Here is a 22,014-nt window from a genome sequence, read left to right on the forward strand (position 1 = left end):
AGGCCGAAGAGGTCAAACCTATTTTTCCACTTAAAACATCAGAGAAAAACTCTTACAAATAAAACCTTTTACTGCACAACCATTCATTTTACTGCTATGCTTTAAAGGTGCACTAACTTTGGGTGTGTCGCCGGATAAGTGAATATTTTAATATAGTATATTCTAATGACTGAATACACAAACTTTCCTCATAGGGAAATTGGATTCCTGGAACAATGTTTGAAGTTAAAAAGCTACCTCAAAAGTTACTGTTAATGTTGTTATTTACAACAGCAGGGCTCACATTTTTCATTACAAATATATTCCACTTTTACGCTTGGTTCCAGGTGCCTCAAAATCATTTTGTTTTGATTTATGATATTATAACTATTCAATTCTAAGAATTACATGAAGAGTACATGTGTAAACTAACATCAGGATCTGCAGATGCAAAATAAATCCCCCTTCCCTGAAACTGCGTAGCGCACCTTTTACTACATGAAGCTGAGAGCACTGTTATAATCATGCATTCTCATTATTATTTGTCTATCATGTGTTTTTTGTATTTCTTTTTTGTTCAACTCTGTTCCATATAGAAATGCAACTCATAAAACTTCTTCTATTAAACATATTGAATTTGTCTGCTGGTGTATGACTTATGCTGCATCATAGTGAGTGAGAGGACAAAAACATTGTTTTACATTATAAATCATTTATTGTAATAGAAATCATCTGAATGTACACAATGTAAAATAATGAAACATGGTACTAAATCATCATATTGGGTGTGATTACAGATACTGTACCGTCGACAACACACACACACACACACACACACACACACACACACACACAACAGCCGCATTAAGCATTCACATTCACACAGCTTTACACATCCAAAGCCCAAGCAAGTCATTCTTTTTTTCTCTACTCTTCTACATCCAAAAAAACATCCAAAACAACATGTAAAAAAGTGCAACAACTGATTGCAGATTATATCACAGTCAACAGAGAGAGGCAGAGGCAGTGGCACAGCTGGTACAGTAGCTGGAGGATACGGAGGATTACAAAGAGTCTACACATACCTGATGTATAACATCAGATCAAGACGAATATCTAGTCCATCGAGTGTCTTAGTATAACTAGAACCTGCTAATAGACTTCAGGACAATAGATAAAATATGAGACTTGAGGACACAACCTGCCTGTAAAGCATTGCTATTGGATATAGTTCTCTTTTTTTTCTTTTTTCCATACTGATGTTTGCTGATATGATAACTGGGTTTCTCTTTTATCCTTTTTTTTTTTTTAACATTTCCCATTTTTGCAGTGGCTAAAATGATTAATATTACCCATGTTATACAATAAAAAATGACAGAATATGAATGTTTCTCATGCATCTTTCATACCCAAACATATAGTCTACAGGACTATATGCTGTTCACTATGATGGCAAATGTTTTTATTTTATTCCTGTTTAGCAGAATTTGCTATATTTTGAGCATTGGCCTCACTGGGGCGAATGAGGATGCAGAAGCTTAACATGTGCTTACATAAAATACTGTTAACTCTCTCTTATAAAACAACTCTGGAGCTATTTACAATACAATCACGCTTCGTTTTTCATGTGACAGATATGACTAAAGTCTCTGGGACATGTGAGAACATTATATTGTATTTGGGCAAAAGGGGAGACGCTGCAAAGATGCATGCAACTCAAAGGCTCTATTCTCATAACTAGTCAACTAACAGCTATATGGTCAACATCTACTCGGTATTCACAAAATAATACATGTTTACATGAGAATGAAGTAAAAAAATAAATTTGAATCACTACACTACATTGAAAACAATAAATGGTCCTTTACAAAGAATATGCACAAAGTCCAGATTTTGTGCTTTTTAAATCCAAATATTGCTACTGATTGTGCCAGCATCAGGTGATTTTCTTGCAGCAGGTGAGTGTGTAAGTGAGTAAACCTGCCAATGCTGTTGCTAGTATTGGACTCATTTAGTTTAGTGCATTTGTAGTGGTTAAATGTTTGTTGTCATATGCATGATGTCCTGCGGTGTTCATTTAGAGTTGCCTGTCCAACACGTTGAATTCGTCCCTTCTTGCTTGTGTTGCTGTGAAAAGAATGCCCGATACAATAAAGCTCTGCACATTTAAAAGACAGTCTTTTTTTTATCCGTCTGCTCTCGATAGGTCCGACACACACAGGCTCGGTGGTTCTCTGAGTCCTTGGTGTCAAGATTTCCACAATGCTCAATCACTCCCTCACTCACTAACTCCTCCAGGCCAACAGGGGGCAGTGTCCATGGAGTGTAGTGAAGGGGCGTACCGTATACTGTCAAGCACCGTCTCATCCAGACAGTGAAGTGGTTTGGTTCTGTCCTCAATGTGGGTATAAGGAATGGAGGGGCCAGAGGGTCTTTGGTTGATTCTACAAGTCTTTCTCTAGTTTCTCCCCCTACAGCGGTCACAGGAAGCTGTCCTCCACCAGGTCACTACAGTCCAGACACATCTCGTCCAGCAGCGTGATGTCCTCCAGAGTCTCTCCCTCGCGCTTGTTAAATGTGGAGGTGCTGGAGCCAGTCTCGATGGCGCTCTCCTCGGACGTCTCAGAGCTGCAAGGGGGGGGGGGCACAGAATAACAAGGGTTAGGCCAGGCACACACTACTACACAACATTCAATGGTGTAGGAGGTAGGATCGCTGTACAATTCACACTACCCAACTTTTGTACTTTGGAATTGGGTGTCTTGTGGTTTCCACACTACATGCATCTCCCAATAGTCTGCCTAGTCTCCAAACTATATTTTGTCACGAAAACTCACTGTGATATTTGTTTATTCTTGACATGGATGAAACAAGTGCTTAGCAGTGATTTGCAGTGAACAAAAAAGGGGTTTTGATAAAATAATGGATTTGGAGACACAGGCAGCAATAATTCTCATTATTTAATGACCTCCAACTCTCTCTGCAGAACAGACAAGTTCTGCAGAGAGAGTTGGAGGTCATTAAATAATGAGAATGTTTTTGCTTTGTTACAAAAACTGAGAAATGTGCGTGCATGCCAATGCATTATTAGGCTATAGAAATCATAGTGTATCACTGTGTCCCCCAGCTATTCCCTCATCCCGTGTCCTGTGCTCTCATAGGCTGCGGTGCATTGCTGCTCTTATTGCCACACACAATCCTTTTCATACGACATGATGATTTGGACAGTTCCACATATTGATCAAGCTAGATATCTGTTGGGCGTATGCAACACGTCTATAAGTGTCTGGGTTGTGCTTGGATTTTGTCTCTGAACAGTTCACACTTAGCGATCAAAATTCACAGGAGCGTGCAACAGTTTATATATGAAAAACTGGCAGTGAGTGGAAACGTCTTGTAGTCTGAACTAGGCTTTGGTGCCAATTTTTGCAGTGAGACAAAGAGATTGTAGAGATAGCGCTTGCTGTAATTTACCCGTGTCTGTTCCTCTTTCCATATTCGTCGTCCGACACGGGGTCCAGGTCTGGCAGGGGGATGATGTAACCGCTGTCGGAGCTCAGCCGCTGCTCGTCGAAGCCGCTCTCCCTGTCCTTCAGCTTGCCCTGGTTCTTGTGGGTGATGCCGATGTAGGCGTCGTCGTTTTCCACGCAAACGCGAGTCACGGCCGGGTGGTCGCTCTTCAGGAAATCGTGGTTAACCTTCTCGTAATGCTGCACAAGAGACATGGGTACATTCCAATTGTTAGACCCAAGCAGATAGTATGAAAAAAAAAGAAACAACATGTGGGCAGGTGTGCTGTAATGGCGTCACAGTGCAGTGTACAGGTGTAAGTGCAGGATGAATAAGGCTTTTTTTTTGGAGCGGCAGGAAGTGTGTGATTACTAGTTGTGTTGCCAGCTGAGAGGGTGTGATCCAAACTGAATGTCACACAAACAAGCCCCATGTGCTAAAAACAAGAGTGGGTTCCTCCTCTGCCTCCCCCCGGCCATTAAAGCTCTGTGAAGGAGCCAGAGGTAGAGGCGTTTTGATGTGCCATGTGTGTGGAGTTTTAATGGGGTAATTAAGGTAGGATTGGTGGAGGCGAGAACTGGGACTGCGTCATTAGCCAGGCTGAGCCCAGTCGCTCTGACAGCCAGCTGCTGCTGCTGTATTTGCACTCTAATCACTTGGTAGGTTGGTGTTTTTACAGAAACACACACATAGCCCACAGAAACTCTGCTAAAGCACTCTCAGGTGGAAGCAGAAGTTTTTTTTCTTAAATGCACAGCCTGCTACTTTAGAGGTGGAATAAGTGATTCCTGAGAAAACTTGTTGTCGAAATCCACATGATCCACTACCTCTCCATACTGTGTTCCAAATCCAGTGTTAATATACAACCCCTAGCTAGCTAGCCACATCCCTTTTCACAGAACCTAACATGTGTATGAACACTGGATAAGTACAGGTAGTTGATCATGAGGAGATACGTATTCACTGAACAAGTGTTCTCCATAATCGATGCACCTTTAAGAGTGAACTCAAACAATTTTCAACCTGTGTTTTCTCTTGGCAAAAACAGTAGAGGTTGAGGAGCAAGGCAAGTCAATCATCAGAACAGAAAATGCAACAAGAAAGAGAAGAACAGAAGGTGCAGGTCCGACCATTGGGTCAGGAATGAGAGGCGGTAAAGTAGAAAGCAGGTGTTAAGAAGAGGTCCAGGTACGTGAGAGGTCACACAGAGCAGACTCACCCTCCTGTAGCTGGAGGGCAGCAACGACGCCACGGTGTCACTCAGACCCAGGAAAGTAGGCCTCTTCTCGGGCTCGCTGTTCCAGCACTTCATCATCATCTCATACCTGAAAGAGCAACAAAAACAAACAGCCATTGTTATCACACAGAACAGTACGACCCGTCCCTTGTAACTACGCAATTTGAGCTGTGACGCTTCAGCCGCTGTATATCACAGGTCAGAAAACAAACTGTTCCCAGTTCACAGCGCATTCCTCGTCTGACGGGGAAAGCTCTATGTGACGCACGGCAACAGTGTGGTTTTATCACTGGCCAGACATTTGAGCATTAAGCTGTCTTGTGAACGATTACGTACACGTCAGGAGGTGCGTTCTCCGGTTTGGACATCCTGTATCCGCTCTTAATCTTGTTGTAGAAGCTGGAATCCACCACCATGCCTGGGTATGGGGTGCCACCTTCAGAACACAAAACAAATTCACATGAGTTTAGCAACAAACTCTGGTCTCTAGTATCTATTTGATCCAAAAGGTGTTCGTTGCAAAGGCCTTACCTAAGGAGAATATCTCCCAGAGCAGAATGCCATAGGACCAAACATCACTAAGAGAGGTGTACATGTTGTCAAAGATGCTCTCCGGTGCCATCCACTTCACTGGCAGGAAAGTCTGTGAGATAGACAGACAGAGGAAATATTCAATCATACTTGCAAAAACCACAATGGAAAATATTTATTAAGCCATGTTTTAGGCACAAGGTGGTAGTCATGTGTGAGCGAAGACTTACACTCCCTTTGGAGACATAGTTGTTGTCATGCATGATGTCCCGGGCCAGTCCGAAGTCGCAGATCTTCACTATCTTGCCCTGAGAGAGGAGGACGTTCCTGGCTGCAAGGTCACGATGCACGCACTGCAATGAGAGAGAGAGCGAGAGAGAGAGAGAGAGAGAGAGAGTAAGCTGAGATGAATAGAAGCCCATTGCAACACTGAATCCATAACCCAGTTCAAATCCAAACTCAAAACCCACCTTTTTAAATCTGCATACCCCACCTGAACCTACCTTCCTCATCACCTCACCGCCCATTGTGTACTTATTTTAAACAGTTTTTAATTATATTTGTGTACCTGCCTTGCTTTTAAACTGTATGTGTTTTTGAATTGTACGGCGACCTTGAGAGCTTTGAAAGGTGCCTCCAAATAAAATGCATTATTATTATTATTATTATTATTAATAATGTACTCAGTAATTTTAAATGTTCGGTTCCGTCCATTCCAAAACCAACACATTTTCGCTCCCACTGCTACCGGCTGCATCTATTTCTGTAAGTTCTGTATTTCATTTATGCCAAGGTCATTTTTAATGCCGTTTCATATTGCCTTATAAAGCGCAGTCTTTGTGTAAACATGCCAGTTGGAGGGATGGCTAGCCCGTGACCACTGGATATTTAGGGATAATAACTATGAAGCTGAATGAACAGCCTCTGGTTTGCATCGTGTCCCTGCCCGGTAATTCTAGCCCTTTGCTGTGCTGCTACTATATTCAGCCCCTGGCCTCTTTTCCTGAGTGGGCTCAGCAGGAGCCTTTATGGGACTGCTTATCATACAACCACGGATTTCCTTACCCTCCCCCCTTTTGGCCAGAAACCTTAACATCATACAGGACAAAGGGCAAAACCCTAAATCGTTGGGAAGCGAGGCTGCAGGAGATATGTTTTATATTCTTTGCCGGTCTCTGGGCTAAAACTTACATTTTTGGAAGCCAGAAACTCCATGCCTTTGGCCACCTGGTATGTAAAGCTGAGCAGATCAGTGGTGCTGAGGCCCTCGTTCATGTCTTCTGACAGCAGGTCATCCATCTCTCCATCTGTTTGAGAAAAACACCATGAGTAATATGTATGTAGATCACAAATCGTAAATATAGAACTGGCTGCTCCAACCTGGCTTCTATTTTTTTTTAAACTAATGGCAGGGGAGAAAGTGGGCATCATTACGCGTGTGCTACAATTACATACTCTCCATATAATTACAGGGCTGCACCAGTCCTAAATTCTGACAAGGGTGGACCCCGCTACCAACACCGACGCAAAAAATGTACACTCAAAGACTCAGGGTAAAAAGGAGAGTGAAAAGAGGACAGGGAGATGTGGTGGAATATTGTTTGCGTACCACTGGATCCTTTCTGAGAGGGCGGGTGGTCATACTCAGACCGCTGGATGTCTGAGTACTTGGAGCCGTTGCTCATCTCCAGCATGGGCACATACTGAGTGTTGTCCACCTGCTTCATATCCATGTAGTCCTGTTTGCCCTCGAAGGACAGGATCACGTAACTGTGTGCAAAGACGAGAGAGACACAAAGAGGGAATGCTGTTAGTGATGAAGCGAGGACATGTTGGGGCTTCCAGGATCACAATGGGCCACTTAACCCTCTGAGCGTGCGTGCGTATCTTTATTAATATCTCCCTGAAGATATGGCTGAAAAATAAAATGAAAACATCATCTCAAACTAGAGGTCCTCCTGTTTCCGGGGAATGTTCTCGTGATACTGTCAGTCCCTTACAGGCTTAGAAAACACCGTGAGAAGCAAGACCCAGAAGCTCCCCAGCTACCACTTAGCTTGTAAATAGTGCATAGAGTGTATACATTGTGTGAAAGTAGTTTGTTATTATTGTTTTTATATTTACTTAATGGTTTGTTTGAAAAATGTTTTGTGATGCTTCCTCTTTTATTAGTATACAGTACATCCCATGAATCATTGTATGTGGTTCAAAGTCTTCATTCAGTCTAATTTTCTAATGTTTTTTGAAAGTAGAGACAACATTTCTACCAAAAAGCGTCTGGACCAAATTTCATATTAGTCATGTTTTGTGCACTTCCCTACTGTGTTTTGGAGAATTTCTGAACATTTTTGAAGCTAAGGCTTAGGAGAAGCAATTTCAAGAGCCAAAACAATTCAACAGGATGACTAAAGGTTCTTCTTTCACACACATTTCCAGGTTTTTAAAAAATCGCAATTAATTTTTCAGCATTTAAGCCAATTATTTATATACACAATGGTATACGACATAAGTAGACCTCAAAAAACAAAGGCCTAATGTGTTCTGAACATTTCCATATAAAACACTTTGGTATAATTTATCTTCTTGCACATTTAAAATAGGTATTTATAGAAGTATGTAAAATCAGAGAAAATACCCCTAGACCTCAGAGGGTTAATACTGTTGTTCCTGATTGGCAACATCTTTATTTTCAATTTAAAGAAATTAGACATAAACAAACGTGCAAACGTGATAACAAAGATAGGATACTGAGTTGTGACTTTTTGAAGCTGTTTTTTTTCTTATACTGACTATTTCTTATGTTTTTTTAAATATTTTGTACATTTAAGTATGTATGTTTGTATGCATGACCTATAATATAACACTCATGTACTACTATAATACAACAAAATCTAAAATTGTACAACTGTTATTCAGGCCCCTATCCTGTTTCCTTAAATGCTCTCCCTCCCTCTAGCCGGGGTTAGAGGAAGATGTGGTTGTAGCCTGGCATGGTAGCCAGGATTAAATCATGTTATGGTCATTTCGAGGTGTGGTCGCTGTGAGTCATCCATCAACACAGACAAGCCGCAGAGGGAGAGAGAGAGAGAGACAGACAGACAGAGAGAGAGCGAGAGAGAGGGCTACCGTCTCACCACAAATGTCTGGGCGGACAGAATTAACAGGTACCTCCAATAAAATGAAATTAGGCTGAAAGCTGAGACCACTTCAGATTGCAATTTGATTAAGGCCAAAGACGCCAGACGATCTCCTTGGCCGTGGAGAAAATGTGGATAGATAGAGTTACCGATTAGGGGGTATGGAGGAGAATGTGAGCGTGTGTGAGACGATTGTGCAAATTGATGGGAGTGTAGTGAAGAGAGGTAAAAGGTGCATTTAAATGTATGTGTGTGTGTGTGTGTGTCTTTGTCCTTTCATTTCCCAAACAATGCATTTAAAGGAAGTATAAAAGGATAAAAAGCTGAAGACATACAGTATAATGCATGCTTAGTGTACCTCCTGCTGCTCTCATCCGCAGGGTTGATTCCGAAGATGTCCTTCTCTTTTTTGCTTTTCTCTGGGGTCAGGCTGAGGAAGTTCTCCCTGTTCTTGTGCAGGTAGTTGACCAGGTCCCCGTAGAAGCAGTACTCAGTGATAATGTAAATGGGGCCTGGGAAACGACACACGGCAACAGCAAATGAAGTCGTGCATCGGCGTCTGTCTGCAAGGCTAATCTTATCAGAGGCTCGTAAAGGGGCTAAAAGCACAGTCAAGAGGGCAAGCCTCCACGCTCCCATTAAAAAAGCCTGTTAAAATACCACACCCACCCAAGAGCGGAGACAGGCCTGTCAATCTTTTTTTTTCGACTGTGAAGAGTGGAAATGTGTACAAATGCCAGATCTGAGTGAGTGTGTGTATTGTGTGTGCATATGTTTGGCAGCATGGTCGTGGGGCGGTGTTGTGTGTCTTTGTAAAGAGGTGACTGAATTGCAAAGGGAGAGGCTAACAACAATTGCCTATGAATGAGTGTGTCTCCATATCTCCAATCTGTGTGTGTGTGTGTGTGTGTGTGTGTGTGTGTGTGTGTGTGTTCTATTCACCTGACTTGGTGCAGGCTCCCAGGAGGTTAACAATGTTGAGATGTGGTCCAAGATGAGTCATGATCTTCAGTTCAGACATCAGGGCCTGTTTCTCACTGGAGCGTGCTGTGGCTGAATGGAGGAAAGGTAAACCGTGACTTTCATTACATACTTAAATCAAACCACAAGCCTTTCTGTCAATACCCTGTCCATCTAGAATATGCAGTCACTCATCTCATCATGTTGTGAAACAGTGTCTTTATTGTTCCAAAGAAATTTTTTTTTTTAAACTTCCATACTTTGCCCTGACATTGCCCTGACACGTACTGAGTTCAGCACCAATAGATAAAAATCAGCTGTCAGTAACGTTCTAGTATTAAATAGTTTGGCAACTTTAAATTGTTGTGCAACTTGATTTACTTTTGCAGTCTTTTATAGGCTAGTAAATTTATAGTCAGGAGTTTTCACAGCCCACTTACCCCCCCCAACCCCCACCTTTCCCAGCCCCCCATTTGAAAATTAAGCACCAGTAAAGCATCCTGAATTAGCTTTAAACAAATGTACAACAAATAACTCCCCGTTGTTTTTTAAACACTTACATGAGCCTGCCTGTTGTAGCAATTCTTGTTATTCCCTAACCAGTCCCTATAACCAGTGAGCTTCACAGGTACAAATAAACACATCAGATGATGCCTAGCTATAATGGCTTAAAAGTCCAACTGTGATCTGTTCAACTCACGTTTGAGCATCTTCACGGCCACTTTCATGACAGGTTGGGAGCGGCTGAGTCCATAGGCGGTGCCCTCCACCACCTTCCCAAAGGCTCCAGATCCCAGGATACGACCTGAGAAAAACACACCATAGAATTCATAGGATTAATCATCAACAAAAGAACCTGCACCCATACATCCATACAGCTATGCACTGTGGAGGCCACTGCTTTCTCATCTGTGTTTTTAGCTTACCGAGCACAAGTCTGTCGCGTGGGAACTCCCATCTGGAGTCGTAGGGAAGTTGCATGGGATCCACATAGATGTACTCATGACCATCGGGGCTCACAGACTCGATGACCCTCCAACGGATCTCGTAGCGTGGTTTCTGGGAGACAAAACACACAAAAGAGCTGATTAATTTACCCTGTCAAGTGAAGGATTGGGGATTGTTGGACTTGCTACTGGGTATTTTAGGACTTTTAGGAAGTTTAAAATGATAACGTCTGCCCACAGTTTTTTTTTTTTTTTCATTTAATATCTCAGCAGGATTATACCAGAAATAGCATTGTAAGAGACAAGACCCACCTTTAACTGGTCGGAGCCTAAATACATTTCTGCTTTTATTAATCACTACTATTGTCAACCTTAAAACCATATTACTAATCTGAACACATTTCACAAGGTTTTACCAACAAGTGAGAAAGTAAAGGAAAAAAAGATGAGACAGCAAGTGTGTGAGTGAGTGAATGAATGATGATTCATGTACCTGTTTCCAGACAACAACCAAGACAATGAGTGAGATGATGACAATGACCAGGAGCACCAGCACAGCAGCAGCTACAGTCAGCTCTGGGTGAGGGCCTGTTCAGGAGAAGAGCCAGTGGTTCACACACGTTAGATGGAGAGCACACACACCGATCACACGTGTCGCAGTGACAAATGAAAAGCTTGCAATGAAATACGTTCTACGTGTTAAGTATGAAATGTCTACTGTCTGGCCTTAGAGAAATCCATAGGAGTGTAGAGATTACTAGGACTCAAATGTAACCTAGGAAGATAACATGGAAGTGGGGATTGGGGGAGTAATAGTCCAGACACCAGCTCAGGAAGGGTGGGCATAGAGGTGGGGGGGTGTAAAGCTCAAAGTGAAGTGACCAAATGTCCTAACAATCTCTTTGCTTGGCTAAGATATCTGCCAGTACAAGGGCCCCCCTCCTAATGGCTAAAGCCCAGCCCCCCTATCAGCTGTCTCACTCAAAACCCATCATTGGACAGCTGTTGTAACACTGACAGCACTTTCCAACGGACTCAACAAAGCCCTATCTCACCCGTAGTGTCCCAAATGGAAGGAACTTAAGAGGAAACAAGGCGTTAAACAACAACATTGAATGTCAAATTTAAGGCTGGGTAAAGAGGACAGTTACCTCTTTACAAGGCTGAAATGTGGGTGTTGTTCTTACCGTTGGACACCAGCTTGACCTCCCTGCTGACGGCGGCCATTTCGTTCCTTGCCAGGCAACGCACCGCCAGTGTGTTCTCCAGATGACCGAACATGACCTGGGTCTCCAGGTTGTTGTACTCGTCCATGTGCGAGTCCACTGAGATCTCAGAGGAGTTGGTGAGGAGGGGCACCCAGGAGGAAGAGTCATTGGCACAACTAAATGGGCACAAAGGAAAATAAATATACAATTAAAGTGTTTAGCTGCTGAGAAGTTCAAGGGCATTCACTGTGAGCTGTTAAACATTACATACATTTGATCTATAAAGGTGGAGTCAGTGATTCTGGAGAACGCTTGTTGTCAAAATCACTTTTAGTCAAAATCAGTTAATATCTCCTCAAGCAAAGAGGCCCACCATAGCTAGCAACATGACCGTTAACAGAGCCTAGGCTGTGTATTAACACAGGATGTGTTTTAAGCTCACACACGGATAGCTGATCGTGAGGAGAAACTCGCTGATTTTGCAAAAGTTATTTTGACAACAAGCAGTCTCCAGAATCACTGACTCCACCCTTTATGTGGACACAACTTACTGTTTGATGTCCTTGCAGACGAACCACTCCACCACAGGAGTTGGCTGCCCTCTGGTGATACAGACCACAGACTGGCCCTGGGCCGAGCCATGGTGGATGTCCATCATGTCCACAATAGCTGCAGGCACTGTAAGGTATTGCAGCAGACAAAGAAGTGGTTTAGCAATGCAAAGACTGTGTATATACAGTATGTGAGAAGTAAAAAAAAAAAAACAGACTAACTGGCGGAAGATTGAATGTCTTGGTGCATTCCTCTCACTGACCTTTGACCTCCAGGATTAATCCGACGGTGCGACTTTGACCTCCGTTCTCCACGCGCATGGTGTAGTTCCCGCTGTCCTCCTCTTTGGCCCGGATCAGTGTGAGAACGCTCATGTAGCTACACACAGACACAGCGACAAAAACAGAAACTAAAATAAACCCACACAGCCACTCACAGAAGTTAACAATCACACTATAACTTAAATGACAGGCCGCTGATGTGGGGGAATGTTGGCTCTCGGAGCTCGGCTGTCATTAGTGAGAGTCTCACCTGGTCTCGCTGAGCTGCCTGAGGCTAGTGGAGATCTCTGCTGTCACGTCACTGAGTGGGACGCCGTCTTTGAGCCAAGTCACACCAGCGCTGGGGAAGGAGCTGATCTCAGCCCTGAACTCTCGCACCTCGTCCAGCTCTGCCGATTCAAACTCTCCGAACTCCGGCGAGATGGACAAAAACTCGCTTCCTGTCAGGAGAGAGTAGAAGCAGACAGTCAGCGATTATTCCACATCACAGGAATAATAAGACTTTGTAAAATAATGGTACATGCTATGTTAACATAAAACAGCTTCCTTACCAAACACACGGATAGCTAGTTGCTTTGTCTGGCTCTTATTGGTAATGATATCAGTGATGGAGCAAGAGTAGATGCCGCTGTCTTTGGTTGAGGCCTGCTGGATCGTCAGGGTGTACAGGATCTCCTGATCCCTCTTGTTCTCATGCACAGTTTTAATGGCTCGGTTAGCCTGTCAAATAAAATAGGAACATTGGGTATTTTGAGTTTCGAAGCGCCCTTGCAATAGGACTTAGTGAACAACAGTTCATTTTGGTGAGACTGACGTCAAATCACATAACTTGAACTGTTTTCTATACCACGTAAGACGCTTTATGCCCTCACCACTTTGCCAGGGTATTTCCAGTGGTCTTCCAGAATCTCAGATCCACGAGCCAGACATGTGACTGTGAGGGTGTCTCCCACCAGCAAGGCAGTGTGTTTGGCCGTCAGCTCAACATGCAGCGCAGCACCGCCTTAGACACAACAATTGACAAGGTTGAAATAAATAACCTGTGTGAGACCGGAGATCCACCCAAGAAAAACATGGATCTTGACGGATCTGATTTGAAACCTTGAAATGTTTTTAAGACTATGTGGACACACACCTGTCCAGCCGTGGACGATGTACTCCTCGCTGTAGTGTACCTCTCCGTTTATGAGGGCCTTGCACTGGTACGTTCCAGCGGTGAATACCCCCAGAGCGCCTCTCGTGCTGTCATAGTTGCTAGGCACAGGCTGCTGGGTGTCAACGTTCACCAGGGTCACGTTGGCACTGGGATCGGACACGCGACACTGGATCTCCATCTCCTCGTGGTCAGAAAGGTAGTGGTTGCCAAAGGGCACCGGTGATGGAACAAAGGGGACATCTGGATCTGTGGTCAAGTAAAAATAAGTCTCTCAGACCGGATAATACAATCATATAAGTAAAATTCCACATATCTGAAAACTGCTTTGTACCCCGTACCTGGCACATAGATGTAGATGCTGCTCTCTTCTGTATCCTCAGTGCTGTTTCCACTGTAGAAGCACCTGTAGTAGCCGGTGTGCATTGCAGTGGCTTTGTCCACGGTGATGGTGGTGACAAACAGGCCACTGTTGTCCTCTTGTGTTTTCTCTGGCACGTCCAGAGGTGTCTCCCAGGCTAGCGTAGCCTCCCCCCGACACGTCAACGTGAAAGGAGTGTGGAGGGGCACCACCATCTCATCCTTCTGGGGCAGCAGCACAGGGGCTGAGGAAGGTGGGAACATCATGGAGGTGGGCGCTGAAAGAGACATGAATGTGTTGTTTTTGTAAGTAAAGTTGTTTTTCCCCATGTATGTGAAATACTACTGCAACATCTATCTATCTATCTATCTATCTATCTATCTATCTATCTATCTATCTATCTATCTATCTATCTATCTATCTATCTATCTATCTATCTATCTATCTATCTATCTATCTATCTATCTATCTATCTATCTATCTATCTATCTATCTATCTATCTATCTATCTATCTATCTATCTATCTATCTATCTATCTATCTATCTATCTATCCATCCATCCATCCATCCATCCATCCATCCATCCATCCATCCATCCATCCATCCATCCATCCATCCATCCATCCATCCATCCATCCATCCATCCATCCATCCATCCATCCATCCATCCATCCATCCATCTATCTATCTATCTATCTATCTATCTATCTATCTATCTATCTATCTATCTATCTATCTATCTATCTATCTATCTATCTATCTATCTATCTATCTATCTATCTATCTATCTATCTATCCATCCATCCATCCATCCATCCATCCATCCATCCATCCATCCATCCATCCATCCATCTATCCATCTATCCATCTATCCATCTATCCATCTATCCATCTATCCATCTATCCATCTATCCATCTATCCATCTATCCATCTATCCATCTATCTATCTATCTATCTATCTATCTATCTATCTATCTATCTATCTATCTATCTATCTATCTATCTATCTATCTATCTATCTATCTATCTATCTATCTATCTATCTATCTATCTATCTATCTATCTATCTATCTATCTATCTATCTATCTATCTATCTATCCATCCATCTATCCATCTATCCATTTATCTATTTATCTATCTATCTATCCATCTTACCTTTCACTTTGAGGTTAAAGGAGAAGTGAACAGTGCGAGAGCCACTGAGGGCTGTGATGGTGTAATTCCCACTGTCTTTTACCAGAGGCTGCCGTAGTGTCAGGATGCTTTGATACCTGTGGAAACAAGTAGAAAATAAAGGAATACCTGAAGATTTGGGGAACACACTGTTCTGCTTTCCTGCCAAGTCTTAGGGGAGAGGATATGTGCAGTAAATAAGGTCACAAAATACACATCTTACTAAGCACACTGGTGCCGTTAAATTGGTTGGGAAGTTTTATAGCAACACATTGTGGTTATGTGGTGGACTATTCCTCCAGGAAGTAAGTACTCCCACACAAGAAATTGCCGGGCACATAATTGTTGTTTTACAATCTAAGCTAACCTAAACATCTCCTTGCCTAAACTTCATATAAACCACACATACGTTAGAGTGGTAACAACCTTCTCGTCTGACTCTTGGAAAGAATGCAATTGAGCTTGTTTCCCAAAATATCAAACTACTGCTTTAAACATATTAACTGCTGTCAAACTAAAATACTTTGTGTATTCATGTATTAATGGGTCATAATCTGTGTTCTCACCGATTCCCTTCAAGGTGGCTAGTTTTGGTGTGCAGGTAGTAGTTCTCTGGTATGGCTTTGCCGTCTTTCAGCCACAGCACTTTGGGGGCAGGGTAGCCATCAATGAGGATGGTGAACTCTGTCTCCTCTAAAAGGCTGACAAACTCCGTAGCTTGAATCCCGCTGTGGTCGATTGCCACGAAGGAATCCTCCTCTGGATTGAGAAACACAAAAGAAGAAACGATAAGGCGGGGGATTGAGGATTAATAATGGGTTAAAGTTGCACTATGTCAATTTGGGTGTGTCCTTCAAACTTTCCTCGCAGGACAATTGGATCCCTGGAACACTGTTTGAAGATAGAAAGCTCCCTGAAAGGTGCCTCACAGTAAATGTGTTTGGATTTATGATGATAGAATTATTCAATGCTAAGAATAACATGTAGAAAAATATATGTTTATGTAAACTAACTGCAGGCTCCGCAAATGTAAACAAATCCCCCTCCCCTGAAACTGCATAGTGGGTGCACCTTAAAACGCATGTAGGTTGAGGTTAAAGAAAGGCCCGACAAACATCTGCTGGAGCCATCCCATAAAACACAGTGGCTGATGTTGAAAGCAGAGGTGAAGCTCTACAGTCGGATGGCAAACAAACTGATAACAGCAGCTATAATTCAAATACTGCAATTAAGATACTGAATGCACCTTAATGACAAAAGTATTACATATGCGCAATTGTTCACAGTTGCGCTGAAAACTCCTTAAAGGATAAATTTACGACCAAGCAAAGACTTACCAAAGACGGTCACGGTCACGCTGTTGACTCTGACCTCTCTGCTGGTTTGGTGGGTGATGGAGCACTCGTAGGTGCCGCTGTCGTCAGAGGTGGATTGTGGGAAACTGAGGGTGTAGATGACCTGGTCAGGAAAAGTCTCTTTCATCTGAACTGCTCCCACAGCCTAAAAAAGAAGAAGAAGGAGAACAATATGGGGTTGAGATCCTTCTATTGGTAATAAGATATTTATATAATCTTTAACTCTCAGTATTCCCACTTTAACAGGTACACGGCATTATAATTGGTGTTTCGCGCTGCTGAACGCTAATGGTTAAAACACTTGCTAGGCCACCGGAGATAAATCAGGATCACAGAGCTTTTTTAAAAGCCTGTAATTGCAACTGAGCCCAAAAGCAGGAGTTAAGACTCCTGCGTTCCTACCCTCACCGTCTCTGGAAAAGGGCTCAGAAGAAGGAATCCCAGGCAGAAAAAAAACAGACAACGTGCTGTATAGATTAAGTATCTGAAAATACATACAAACAAACATAAATTGCACATGATGAAACTCTTCCTGGTCCTTGCAGCTAAACGCTTCATAAAGCCAAGAAATGTTTAGCTGGCTGTCATGTGCAGAAAGCATCTGTCCTACATGTCTCAAAGTCACTGGGGTCAAAAGATTTACTATCCTGCTTTTGAACTGCCTGCTCCCCTCAAGCCATTTGTCCTTCAACTTCTCCGTCAGTCTCTTTTTCACATTGGGGTTAACTGCGGCAAGAGCTGTTTGGCTTTGGTGCTCATAAAGAAGACACAGCTTCCAGTCGTTGCTCTCCAAACACATACTTTGTAACCACTAAGGGCCGTCCTCGGAGCTATATTCCGCTGCTAGGTCGAGGTCCAAAAACCATTACTCGCTTATTTAAGGCTCATTGCCGCTGGGTAAGAAACGACATGGAAATATGACAAGGGCTCAAAGGAAAAATGGCAAGAGGACTGAGAAGCTGAATATGGATGAGGCCATAGAGAGTGGAAATGAATTGAATTTTAAGGAAGACACAGACAAGGTAAAGGATTGCATCTTGCCTGTTTTTTAGGATGGAGCCACTGCTGCTGAAAGCCCGGTCCGGTGGGAGAGACGCACGTGACGTTGAAGGACTGCCCCGCTTTCACCGTCTCCTCGCTGGCTTTTACTTCCACGTCAAAGTCATCAAAGTCATCCGCTGCATCTAGAAGAGGGGCCACCGGAGAGCAGACATCAGCACTGTCATCTCACACAGCTCCCAAGATAGTGACAACTTCATTACCATGAGCTCATTTATCATCAAGTGGTGGTGGCTCAGTAGGTCACCATTACTCACTCAGACGTGCGAACACACACACACACACACACACACACACACACACACACACACACACACACACACACACACACACACACACACACACACACACATCGACAGACGTGTTAAGTCATCTCCCCCTGTGATAATGACATAATGTCATAGCCCTCATGCAGTGACATCATCCTGCAGCCCTCTCATGGTAAACAGACTCAGAGAGTGCTTCCAGCTGGGCCTTATCCTTACACTAATAACTTCCATTCTAACTCCTTGGTGTAAGTAGTTAATTTCATAAATTGAAACACATACAAATCACATGAGGAAGTGAAGATCCAGAAGAAAACACCACAATCTATGGCATGTCCCTTTTTCCTCAAAACTAGACGATCTACAGATGTATATTGGCTGTGACTTACCGTCTGTCTGCACAGTATAAATGGCACTTCTGAAGGTCTGGCCGTTCACAATGGTTTCACACTGGTACTGCCCAGGCAAGAGGCTTCCAAAGAAGCCCATCTTGTTGTCATAGAAGCCAGTCATCTCCTCTCCACTGGGGACACTCATTAGTGTGACGTAAGAGTAAGGGTTGGACACACGGCAGGAGATAGGGACTCCAATTGTGTCCATGGGGACCAGCAAGTTATCAGGAATCTCAGGGACAAACGGAGCCTGGGGATCTGGGTGGGCAAGGAAAACGAGCGAGGTCACACTATGTAATGGGATTTAGCCTGATTTCAAAGTATCACTGTGATTACTTCTCATACTTTGTTGAAGGACTATGCAGTATATGTTTTAACTTTGACTCTTCCTTTGAAGAAATACACTTTTTAAAAAGAAAAAATAACACATTTGTTTTCATTCAAATGAAAAGTTTAAGTTACAAGCAATAGAAAGCACCCTTGCTCAGATGAATACGCTCGGGTGATTTGCTGCCAAAGCCTTATGTTTGTCTGGTATGATCAGCATATCATATGGTGGCTCATGTTAGCATCTGTAATTTATGCTTTGTAATGGATATTACTGATATAGTCCTATGATACCTGACTTACTATTTTCCCATAATAGTTGTGTAAATGGTTGTGTAAAGGTGCCATCAGTTTGAAAGTTACCAGTCTGTCTCTAATTGTCCATTTAAACAATAGGAACAATCTTAAAAAACATATTCACCTGGGACAAAGACATATATTCCGGCCTCGTTGTCCTCTTCCATGTCACCCACCACCTCACCCTCCTGGCTCTCATAGGTGCACATGTAATAGCCGGTGTTGTCTACAGTGGCGTTGTAAATGAAGAGCGTGGCCGTGTAGTAGCCCGGGTAAACAAAGGTGTTTTTGGGCAGTGGTTCAGCCCACACCACCTTCCTTTTACCCGTGCAGCTGATGTTGAACACAGAGTTGGGCTGCAGGGTGAATTCTTCTTCATTGGACACAATGGTTGGCGGTGACAGTCCGGCGGTTACTGAAAGATTGGTTTTGGAAATATATGAGAAACTGTCACACACACACACACACACACACACACAAACACGCACGCACACACGCGCACACACACACACACACGCACACACACACACGCGCGCACACACACACACACACACACACACACACACACATGTACACACGCACAGGTAAATGTTTATGCAACTAATGTTATACTTACTTGAAACCAGCACCACCAAGATCCCCCCAAAGACGACACACGCCTTTACCCCATCCATGGCTCTGGATGCTCCAGTCTGTAGCAACAGAGAAGAGAGTTATTTAGTCAGCAAGTATGGCAAACACTTGCTGATAAGATATTATACCACTGTCGCTGCATTTTATCCGATTGGTTAAAGTATCTTAACTATTTGATCAATGATTCAATTTCTTATTGAGTGCTTGTCCAATGTGCAGTTACTGACTCTGTTAACAAAGACTTATTGAAGGAAACGGAGAAACTTGACTTGTGCTCTCCCACATCACTTAACAATCAACAATCTAAAATGAATCACGGGATTACACCAAGTATTTTATGAAGAAGATCAAGATAACAGTTCATTTCAATGTGGGGGACGGGAGGCGCTCCACGTAAACATGAAGGTGGCCGGTAGAGGGCGACACAGTCCACCTTTTGAAGGCACTCAACCGCTTGGATCTCATTATCCCCAGTTTGCACAATGGTCTTTTTTTTTTCTTTTTTTTTAATCTTGTTGTCTGATTACAGAAAATGTCCACTTATCACTTCCCTGTCATACAACGTTTTCCATATGCTCATGATATATGCATTTTTCTTCTTTTAATCAACCCATATGTTTAAAGAAATGTGTCAAGGACGCCTAAGTAAGACATTCTCAAGTTTATACCGGACTCTTCACAACTCATCAAACAGATGCTGCCCTCCCTCTCTCTCTCTCTCTCTCTCTCTCTCTCTCTCTCTCTCTCTCTCTCTCTCTCTCTCTCTCTCTCTCTCTGCGTCTGTCTGCCTTATGTTGGACCAGGGTTTTTCATCAGGGGCCACACAGTTTGAGAGGCGCACCAAGAAACATAGGAAACGCGTCTTAACATTTTAACTTCTAGAAACCAGAGTATGTCTACTCCAGGAGCTGTTTAACTTTAAGTCGTTTTTAACTAGACCTGTTCTTTTTTTTGTGTGCTTTTCAAGCGTTCACTGTGGATATTCTGTCTTCCATAGACAGTGTCCCAACACAATAAAACCTCTGGGCCTTGTATAGCTTCCTGTGGCTGTCCGCTCCGGCGCATCCGAAAAGGGCCAAATTATCCACGGGGCAACCTAGGTTTGTTTAACTCTATCATTACATGACCCACTCCGCACAAAAGCACATAGGCTATTCGTGTGTGAATCTTCAGACAAAAAAGCCTAATCCATGTTGACGTATTGGTGAACACGCCTTGTCTCAAACTATTTCAATAAGAGATGTTTTGCCTTGGCCCCGGACACTGCGCGTAAATCTAGCTGAGCCTGGAGTGGCAGTCACAATGCCTGTCCCGGCTGAGGCTCTCACCAAGGGATCCAACAAATGTGGCAGATAACAAATGCTCGCTCTGCTGGGCTGGATGCATTTGAGCAGCAGCTGACCACACATTTTTGTTTCAGTTCAATTGAAAAGGGTTGAATTCCATGGAAATGGTTTAAAAAAAGAAAATGTTCTAAGTCTAAAAACAACAATTGTGCAATAAACATTGCTGCACTTTAAAAAAAGAAAACTTAGGATATTTTTTGTTTAGAACATTTGAGAACTTTTCACTAGAAGCAGCATTCCTATGCAAAAGTCCTCGGTGTCACAGCAGACTAGGTGGTAAAAAGAAGAATGCGCAGTGGCTCCAGGACGGCTCAGTCCCATTCAGCTGCAGCTCTGGAACCTCCAGTGCCGATTTTCCATATTAATCCCTCGCATTCCACGACCAGACGAGAAAAAAATGTGATGTACAATTTCCAGTGTGTTTCCCATTAAAATGCCTGACAGTCTCCCACAATGGTGCCTTCAGTCTTCGAGGTGACACCTCCAGCTGTGAGGCCGAAACCGAGCGCTTTTATCCAGCAGAGTCAGCGGCATCTCCCCACACGGCGTCCAGGCGTCCAGGGGTGAGACCATATAGTGCACGGGAAACAGAAATCCCATTTAGAAAAAAATTATAAATGAAAATAATGCATTGCCCAATGCAAAAGTTGCATGCAACTTGCAGTGTGGCAAAGCTTTCCCGCATTGGTGATTAAAACTTTTCAAAAAGTTTTCTAGAACGGACGCTAATCTAATAATTGGATAAACAAATTAAGTCGACAATTAAACTCCCATTAAAACCCATAGAATGGGATTCCCTCTGAGATTCCCAAACGCTTTTCTCGATTGAAAAACAACCCAAAATTGTTGTTTTTTGTTTTTAACTAACTATTTTTTTTTGCTTTGTTTCAATCATCTTTCGGACTTCACAAACCTTTCAATTACCTTTTAGTTATCCCCTCTTTATATTCCTTTCGTGTAAGTATATCCACAGTGAATTGGTCGCTCCAAAGGGCGCAGTAAGGGTCCTTAGTCGCGGTTGTAATCCTCAGAGATCCTGCGCTGTGAGAGCATATGTGCGACCCTCTGTTCGCATACGCGCCCGTCCTCACAACTGCGCTCCAGCTAAGCGACCTGTAACTGATTCAATGTTACAGTCCACCCTCCCCTCCCCTGCCAACCCCCCCGAAAAATCATCTGGCTCAAAGTAAATAACTCTCAGGAAATGACACCCCCCTCTCCTCCCTTCCAGCGCTGAACCCCTTTTCAAAGTAAGAGTCTTTCTTTTTCTTTTTTAGGGGATTGCAGACGAATATCCTCTTTGACAT

General features: G+C 43.2%; 1 protein-coding gene across 1 annotated transcript; it reads right to left on the minus strand.

The window, feature by feature from the left end:
* Positions 1 to 681: 681 nt before the first annotated feature.
* On the minus strand, positions 682 to 21,783 carry pdgfra (platelet-derived growth factor receptor, alpha polypeptide). The gene is made up of 29 exons (XM_080032950.1): positions 21,632 to 21,783; positions 19,345 to 19,420; positions 18,853 to 19,143; positions 18,102 to 18,362; positions 17,429 to 17,571; positions 16,370 to 16,532; positions 15,599 to 15,791; positions 15,015 to 15,130; positions 13,837 to 14,133; positions 13,478 to 13,744; positions 13,215 to 13,345; positions 12,894 to 13,062; positions 12,593 to 12,782; positions 12,324 to 12,439; positions 12,061 to 12,187; positions 11,489 to 11,685; positions 10,795 to 10,889; positions 10,281 to 10,413; positions 10,055 to 10,159; positions 9,337 to 9,447; positions 8,753 to 8,906; positions 6,867 to 7,027; positions 6,449 to 6,564; positions 5,488 to 5,610; positions 5,258 to 5,369; positions 5,063 to 5,162; positions 4,709 to 4,814; positions 3,454 to 3,689; positions 682 to 2,607 (listed from the first exon to the last, which is right to left on the minus strand). Exons 2-29 carry the CDS (start codon positions 19,400 to 19,402, stop codon positions 2,460 to 2,462), a joined length of 4,419 nt encoding a protein of 1,472 aa, XP_079889076.1. The 5' UTR covers positions 19,403 to 19,420; positions 21,632 to 21,783; the 3' UTR covers positions 682 to 2,459.
* Between the last annotated feature and the right edge of the window lie 231 nt (positions 21,784 to 22,014).

This window comes from Ammodytes marinus (genome assembly GCF_949987685.1).
Source record: "Ammodytes marinus genome assembly, chromosome: 8".
NCBI classification, from domain to species: domain Eukaryota; kingdom Metazoa; phylum Chordata; class Actinopteri; order Uranoscopiformes; family Ammodytidae; genus Ammodytes; species Ammodytes marinus.